The 9,166-nt window shown below is 41.9% G+C and overlaps 1 protein-coding gene across 1 annotated transcript in view; it reads left to right on the forward strand.

Moving 5' to 3' along the window:
• Nucleotides 1–9,166, forward strand: part of LOC143974429 (MAP kinase-interacting serine/threonine-protein kinase 2-like) — a 182,846-nt gene that overhangs the window by 154,634 nt on the left and 19,046 nt on the right. The window contains 2 exon segments of the mRNA XM_077475806.1: nt 4,122–4,165; nt 8,980–9,165. Coding sequence (XP_077331932.1) covers nt 4,122–4,165; nt 8,980–9,165 — 230 coding nt within the window.

Here is a 9,166-nt window from a genome sequence, read left to right on the forward strand (position 1 = left end):
TAAATAGTAATAGCAATCATAGGCCAATATCTAGACAACAGGAATCTATATGCGTTCACTCTGGTGATAGTAAACACAACTGTGCAAAAATGCAATATAGCATGCCAAGTGAATGTGCAAAATATAAAACAAATCTGAATGAATCAGATAAATTAACTAAAGAGAAAAAAGTTATATATATATATATAAAGCATGGACTACTAGTTCATACAGTGCATTACCTTGTGCAAAAACTGCTAGCAGCAAAAAAACTGTGCATAACTCTGTGTAAACATTGCAAGTGGAAAAAAAAGGGGGGGGAGTAAAGTGCTAATGATGCTAATTAATAAGTCCTGGAATATTGAAAAATAAACGTGCAAAAATCTGCAAAATAAGAGTTCTTTGTTTCAAACTCAAGTGTTGGTGTTATAATGCAAACACATAAGTGCAGTGGTTGTTTCTTTCTTTTATCCAATAGGTGAGAGGATGTGCCCTTACCTCACGGCTGAGAGGTTACAGCCTTATTATAGTATAGGTGTATATATCCTATCGCTCCAGTTCTGAGACCTTAGAATGGGTATACCTCACAAAATACAGAGATGATAATCCATAGTGTAGTATTTCAGCAAAAGCTATTTTTATTAAGGTATAACATCAGGGTGCTCACAGTATAAATACAGCTGTTCTGCGAAGCCCTCAGAGGTTTTTTAAAGAAGCTTAGTAAACAAATAGCATTATGAAGGCCAAGGAACACATCGGACAGGTCAGGGATAAAGCTGGAGAAGTTTAAAGCAGGGTTAAGTTATAAAAAAATATCCAAGCTTTGAACATCTCACAGAGCACTGTTTCAATCCATCATCCGAAAATGGAAAGAGTATGGCACAACTGCAAACCTACCAAGATATGGCCATCCAATTAAAACCAGGGGTAGGCAACCTCGGCTCTCCAGCTGTGGTGAAACTACAAATCCCATCATGCCTCTGTCTCTAGGAGTCATGCCTGTGATTGTCAGGGTCTTGCAATGTCTCTTGGGACTTGTAGTTTCAAAACAGCTGGAGGGCCAAGGTTGCCTACCCCTGACCTAAACTGACAGCCTGGGCAAGGAGAGCATTAAAGAGAAAGTAAACCCTGCAAAGGTAAAGCATAATGGACTACTATGCATCGCATAGTAGTCCATTATGTGTCACTTACCTGACGCAGGAGCCAGCGCAGTCACCGCTGTCCCCTGTAGTTCCGAGCGTCCATATTCTTGGTGGGTCTCGCTGCTCCAGCGCTGTGATTCACCGGAGCAGCGATGAAGTCACTCCCGCGCATGCGCACTGGAGCCAACACTCGCGGCATATTGCCGTGATCTGCTACTTACCCAGTGCGCATGCACCGTAGACAGTGGTGGCTGTCTTCAGGTAAATATCTCCTAAACCGTATAGGTTTAGGAGATATTTCTTGGACCTACAGGTAAGCCTTAATCTAAGCTTACCTGTAGGTCAAAGTGGTTTGTAAGGGTTTACAACCACTTTAAGTAATTACTTAAGGCTCTGTGTCCCATGATGTACTCCAAGAAAAGGATTTTACATGTAAGCTGTTATAAAAATCCTATTTTCCCAGCCTCCATGGCCGGGGAAACGACATACACATCGCTTATGGGTCAGGAACAAGATGGGACACCTTCCTCCCCTCTAGCCAGCAGCACCCGCAAATGCCGGTCCCAGGCCCACAGATAAGCGAGCGGCGCCCAGATACATGGGGGGGGGGGGGGTACTGGGGTCTGTGGAAGCACAGTGTAGATGCCTGAATACTTCAAACTGACAAACTCTGCTGCTTGCTCAAAAACCTGCCTGCCTGCTGCAGGGAACTGCATGTCCTGGGCAATATGAATTTTGTATCCCTGGCAACAGTTAAAATCATCATTGTCTAAACATTGTATGTGTGTATCAAAAATGTTATATACATTTTTACTCTTTGTTATAATTCAGCCATTTGCTAAAATCATTTAAGTTCATTTTTTTTCCTCATTAATGTACGCACAGCATATTGACAGAAAAACACAGAATTGTTTACATTTTTGCAGATTTATTTAAAAAAAACCTGAAATATCACTTGGTCCTAAGTATTCAGACTCTTTGCTCAGTATATAGTAGAAGCACCCTTTTGATCTAATACAGCCATGAGCCTTTTTGGGAAAGATGCAACAAGTTTTTCACACCTGGATGTGGGGATAATCTGCCATTCCTCCTTGCAGATCTTCTCTAGTTCTATCAGGTTGGATGGTAAACATTGGTGGACAGCCATTTTTAGGTCTCTCCAGAGATGGTCAATTGGGTCTAAGTCAGGGCTCTGGCTGGGCCATTCAAGAACAATTACTGAGTTGTGAAGCCACTCCATTATTTAAGCTGTGTGCTTAGGGTCATTGTCTTGTTGGAAGGTAAAGCTTCAGCCCAGTCTAAGGTCCTGAGCACTCTGGAGAAGGTTTTTGTCCAGGATATCTTCTCTGTACTTGGCCGCATTCAACTTTCCTCGATTGCAATCAGCCGTCCTGTCCCTGCAGCTGAAAAACAACCCCACAGCATGATGCGGCCACCACCACTTCACTGTTGGGACTGTATTGGACAGGTAATGAGCAGTGCCTGGCTTTCTCCACACATACCGCTTAGAATTAATGCCAATTCTATCTATTTTATCCTTTAACCCTTTTGCAGCCTGAGCTGTTTTTGTGGGGGGGGGGGGGTTTATGGTACACGTTTCAAAAATCATTTTAGGCCCGAAGATTACATAAAGCCCCCAAAACATTATATATTTTCTGAAAGCAGACACCCTAGCATATAAAAAATTGTAACTACCACCATTTTTATGTCATATCTCATTTTAGGGGGCACAAAAACGCTAAATATTACCCAATTTTATTTTGGAATATAAAATCCGAGGTTGCACTGTGTAAATAAATACCAAACATGCCAAACCTTAAATTTGTGTTCACCTGTGAAATAGCGACAAACTTCAACAGCTTATATTTTCTAGTGACGCTGTAAAAGTCCTGTATAGGTCATCAGTGTCTCATCAGACCAGAGAATCTTATTTCTCACCATCTTGGAGTCCTTCAAGTGTTTTTTTTTGTTTGTTTGTTTTTTTTTTTTTTTAGCAAAGTCCATGTGGGCTTTCATGTGTCTTGCACCGGGCAACTCTGCCATAAAGCCCCGACTGGTGGAGGGCTGCAGTGTTAGTTGACTTTCTACAACTTCTCCCATCTCCCGACTGCATCTCTGGAGCTCAGCCACAGTGATCTTTGGGTTCTTCTTTACCTCTCTCACCAAGGCTCTTCTCCCCCCGATAGCTCAGTTTGGCCGGAAGGCCAGCTCTAGGAAGGGTTCTGGTCACCCCAAACGTCTTCCATTTAAGGATTATGGAGGCCACTGTGCTCTTAGGAACCTTAAGTGCAGCAGAATTTTTTTGTAACCTTGGCCAGATGTGTGCCTTGCCACAATTCTGTCTTTGAGCTCTTCAGGCAGTTCCTTTTGACCTCATGATTCTCATTTGCTCTGACATGCACTGTGAGCTGTAAGGTCTTATATAGACAAGTGTGTGGCTTTCCTAATCAAGTCCAATAGTATGATCAAACACAGCTGGACTCGAAGGTGTAGAACCATCTCAAGGAAGAAATGGACAGCACCTGAGTTAAATATGAGTGTCATAGCAAAGGGTCTGAATACTTAGGACCATGTGATATTTCAGTTTTTCTTTTTTAATAAATCTGCAAAAATGTCAACAATTCTGTGTTTTTCTGTCAATATGAAGTGCTGTGTGTAAATTAATGAGGAAAAAAATTTAACCTGAATTAAATGATTTTAGCAAATGGCTGCAATATAACAGAGTGAAGAATTGAAGGGGGTCTGAATACTTTCTGCCCCCACTATATATATATATATATATATATATATATATATATATATATATATATATATATATATAAAAAATTTTATTTGTGTGTGTATATGTATATATAATGTATATGTATGTTCAGTAGCTGTAGAATAGCTGTTAACCTGCACTGTAATTTGCTTCACTAGTATGAACGTTTCCATGATAAGTACCTTCTATTAGATGATCTGATTGTTTTGTTTAAAATTTTTCTTTCTCCTTTATCACAGTGTGCACCAGATAATACACTCCCCACCCCAAGCATACTTCAAAGGTAGTATTTGCATTTTCTTTGATCGTTTTATTAGTATTTAATCAGGTGCTTTCTTTTGTGGGATGTCTTTTAGGAACATGTATAGTTGCATCTTAACCCTTTCATGACTAAGCCTATTTTTGGAATTTGGTGTTTACAAGTTAAAATCCATATTTTTTGCTAGAAAATTACTTGGAACCCCCAAACATTATATATATTTTTTTAGCAGAGACTCTAGAGAATAAAACGGTGATTGTTGCAATATTTTATGTCACACGGTATTTGCACAGTGATGTTTTAAACGCAACTTTTTGGGAAAAGGGACACTTTCATGAATAAAAAAAAAAAAAACAGTAAAATTAGCCCAATTTTTTTGCGTAATGTGAAAGATAATGTTACGCCGAGTAAATAGATACCAAACATGTCACACTTTATAATTGCGCGCACTTGTAGATTGATGACAAAGTACGGTACCTAAAAATCTCAATAGACGACGCTTTAAAAATTTTTTACGGTTACCAGGTTAGCGTTACAGAGGAGGTCTAGTGCAAGAATTATTGCTCTCGCTCTGACGATCGCGGCGATACCTCACATGTGTAATTTGAACACCGTTTACATACGCGGGCGCGACTTCCGTATGCGTTTTCTTTGCTTCGCGAGCTCGCGGGGACGGCGGGCGCGTTAAAATTTTTTTATTTATTTATTTTATTTATTTTAAAATGACTAAATTGTTTTTAAAAAATAAAATAAAATTGATCACTTTTATTGCTGTCACAAGGAATGTAAACATCCCTTGTGACAGTAATAGGTGGTGACAGGTCCTCTTTATGGAGGAATCGGGGGTCTAAAAGACCCCCCACCCCTCCTTTACACTTCAATGTATTCAGATCGCCGAAAACTGCGATTCTGAATACCGGATATTTTTTTTAAACCGGCGCCATTGGCAGCCGAGTAAACGGGAAGTGACGTCATGACGTCGCTTCCGTGTTTACAATGAGGAGAATGGAACGAAGCTGATTACGGCTTCGTTCCAGTTCCTCCGCAACAGCCGGAGGCGTCGGATCTCTGATCGGTGCTCCCGATCGAGCGGGAGCACCGGTAACAGTGGCGAGAGGCGGCGGGAGGGGGGGGACGTCCCCTCCCGCTCCTCCGGCATAACAGCCGAGTGGCTTTTAGCCGCATCGGTTGTTATGCCTGGATAGCCAATCGCCTGCTGCAAAAAACGGTACCAGGATGATGCCTGCAGGTGCGGGCATCATCCCGGTATAACCCCCGGAAGCCGAGTACGCACATCTGCGTACGCTCGGCGGGAAAGGGTTAATCCTAAAGCCAGCCATAAATGGAGCGATTTTGCTTTCCTACAACTACTTGATTCCCCCATTAACACAGTCAGTGATGGGCGAATCACTCCTGTGGAGCAATTGTGTTCTCCAGGCTGGGGAACAACAGCCGCTAGCAGTAATTGCATGTAAAATGCAATTTTACATGCGACGGCAGGCCGGTTGTACCTGAGTTGATTGATCAGCTTGAGTACATTCAGCCTGCCCATACATGGTTCGAATCATGGCTGGTTCCTGCTGAACTGGCAAAGATTCCAACAGTCTATGGTTGGCTTAAAGTGGAATTCCAGCGCAGCCGCTGACTTACAAAAAAAAAAAAAAAACACACACACACACTCGCAGGATCCAGCAATGCGGCTGCCTGAACCCTCGGCTTTCTCCCCATCGCCAGTATTGCAAGTGTGGTCACCCGGCTGTGACAGCTTGTGGCTTCACAGCCTGGTGCACACTGCACATGTGTGAGTTGCGATGGGCCTCCTCAATGGCCAGGCAATCTTCCAGGACCTGTGACGTGTCCCAGAAGATTGCAGGCAGAAAGACGAACTTCCGCTCGAGCCACCTAGACAGCCTTCCTTCACATCCACGGACATCATATGACGTCTTTCAGGATAAATGCTGGCGCATGCCTATCTGTGGTGCAGGATGTCAGACTGTCACTCCGCAACACAGTTCTCGGTAAAGAGTCTCTGGCAGCGACTTTATCACGTGATTAGTCGTGTCCAATCACGGTGCAAACAGGAAGAGCCGTTTATCGACAGACACGGGTAGAAGAGAGCCAATCGGCGGCTCTCCTGACGGGGGGAGTCTGTGCTGATTGTTTATCAGCACAGCCCCCCCCCCCCCCCCCCATGGATTCCCATACTGGACCACCAGGGATGCCACCCTGGACCGGACTGCCGGGGATGACGATCAGTGCCCATACAGATGCCAATCAGTGCCCATCAGCAAAGCTTGCCAGTACCATAAGTTATGTCCATCAGTGCTGCCTATTGGTGGCACCCATAAGTGCCCATCAGTGCAGCCTTTCAGTGCAGAAACAAAGAAAAACTAAAAATGTTGGTCTTTTTTTATTTTTTATTTAACTAAAAAAAAAAAAAAAAAAAACGCAGAGGTGATCAAATACCACCAAAAGAAAGCTCTATTTGTGGTGACAAAAATTTGTTTGGCTACAGTGCAGCATGACCGTGCATTTGTCATTATTTTTAAAAAGTGACAACGCTGAAAGCTGAAAATTGGCTTGGGCGGGGGGGGGGGGGGTTTGGAGTACCTGATATTGAAGTGGTTAAAGAACTGCATCTTTAAATTGAAAAGCATATCTAAAATTTGATATATTGCATAGCAATATAACAACAGTCCTTTGATCTAGCAGCTGCATTTATTTCGTTTTTTCAGTCCTTCTCATTTACTATAAGATTCAAAGAATAAACATCCTTAAATTATTGGTGTAATGTACTAAAATAACAATGGTAAACATGTTTGAAGTTGAATGACTGCCCCCATAGATGCAGTGGAGGGAAAAAAAAACAGACATAAATGGACAGGAGATGTGTTATTCGCAGGATTAACAAATGGAAACGAAAGGGGAAAAAGAAAATGAATTGGGTTATGGTTAGTAGACATACAAATAATGTTTTTAACAGTTCTTAATCAAACAAGTTTTACCGATAACATGGTTCTGCATATTGTATCTTGAGGAAAGTATTTGAGCAACTTGGCATTGACTGGAAGGTGCATTTCCCACTATTTTGCTAAAATTTTTCTTCAAAGTGGACAAGAACCTTCTGTCATCTAATCTATTTTTAGTGACACACTTGCTCCACCAGTTGTCAACACTATTTAGCAAAATGAAATACCTGACAGCAACAGTGAGTTCCGAGTATCAGTTTGGGGTGTGGGACACCTAGTTATCTATGTTCAGGCAGAGCCTCTGACTGGATCCCTTACCTTTTTAACAACATCCACAGTATGTCACCCACTATTGCTGTCTTGCTTTGGACTGACAGTTGAAGGGAGTAGGTATTGACAGTAGGACAGTGTTGCCCTTTAGGTGAAGGGTGTAAAATCCGTTTAAGAATAGGAGAGGATTTTGGTCTATTGTAATGTTTTGTATATCTTTAGGGGATTGCGCCTCCCACTCACTATTTATACTACCCCCTTCTCAATAGAATATGCTTAATAATACTTATATTCACTAAATAATCATTGTGCCCCCATATTATCCAAAATATATAATTGCAAAAAATATAGCGTCCTTATTGTGCGATATTTTAATTCGCTTGCTCCAATTGTGCCGTCTTAATCACCGATCATCTTCTAATCAAAAGTCCACTTGTGTCAACTAAAATAACCAAAACTGTGCCACCGTCACCAAGCAGAATGGCCACTCACCAGATGTCCCCAATCAGTAAGCCTTCGGTTCATTCAACGGATAACCAATCCACAACGCATTCCTCCCGTTAGCAATTCCTCAACGTCCATATATTCATACAAAATTAAATGGAACCAATATAGTGTAAAATCGTTTTAACTTTAATGGAAAAATCAATAAAAAACGTATTGCACTCACATTTCAATGTGTCTATTGGCCAACACCAAGCCTTTCCAGCAATGAGAAAACCGCTCTAAAATCAGGCAAGCCACTGATGTTCCGCAGGTGGTGTTAATCTCCCTCCACTGGACCGACCTGTTCCTGGCTTGTATTCAAGGACCGTATGTCTCCCACAACTCCTACGTGTTTCGCATTTGAGCGTCGGCTTCCTGAGATTTTAGAGCGGTTTTCTCATTGCTGGAAAGGCTTGGTGTCGGCCAATAGACACATTGAAATGTGAGTGCAATACGTTTTTTATTGATTTTTCCATTAAAGTTAAAACGATTTTACACTATATTGGTTCCATTTAATTTTGTATGAATATATGGACGTTGAGGAATTGCTAACGGGAGGAATGCGTTGTGGATTGGTTATCCGTTGAATGAACCGAAGGCTTACTGATTGGGGACATCTGGTGAGTGGCCATTCTGCTTGGTGACGGTGGCACAGTTTTGGTTATTTTAGTTGACACAAGAGGACTTTTGATTAGAAGATGATCGGTGATTAAGACGGCACAATTGGAGCAAGCGAATTAAAATATCGCACAATAAGGACGCTATATTTTTTGCAATTATATATTTTGGATAATATGGGGGCACAATGATTATTTATTGAATATAAGTATTATTAAGCATATTCTATTGAGAAGGGGGTATTATAAATAGTGAGTGGGAGGCGCAATCCCCTAAAGATATACATATACATCCTCCACTTACCCTGGTTTTTCTGGGGGGGGGGGGGGGCTAAGACTGGGATTGCAGCGGACCCTCAAGCACAGTAAGGGGGAGGTTGAGCGCCGGTACAACTTGTTATTTTTGATTGTAATGTTTTACCTAATGCTTTTTAAGTATTTTATAGTTGTATACATTTACTTCCTAGCATGTCATTAAAAGTCTGAATTCTTGCAGGAACAGTAGTGCCAAAGATCTGACCTCGTTTGCTGCAGAAGCTATAGCAATGAATCGTCAGTTAATGGAGCAAGAAGAAGAGCAGCAGATTGCAGACTGTTCTGTGGCATGCCCCACTGTGGTGAAAGCTTCATCTGGCTCCATGCACCTCTCGCCTCCTTCTGATTCTATGTTGGCCAGGAGGCGA

This window comes from Lithobates pipiens, unplaced genomic scaffold (assembly GCF_037356315.1).
Source record: "Lithobates pipiens isolate NorthernLeopardFrog02 unplaced genomic scaffold, aLitPip1_a1.2 Scaffold_13, whole genome shotgun sequence".
NCBI classification, from domain to species: Eukaryota; Metazoa; Chordata; class Amphibia; order Anura; family Ranidae; genus Lithobates; species Lithobates pipiens.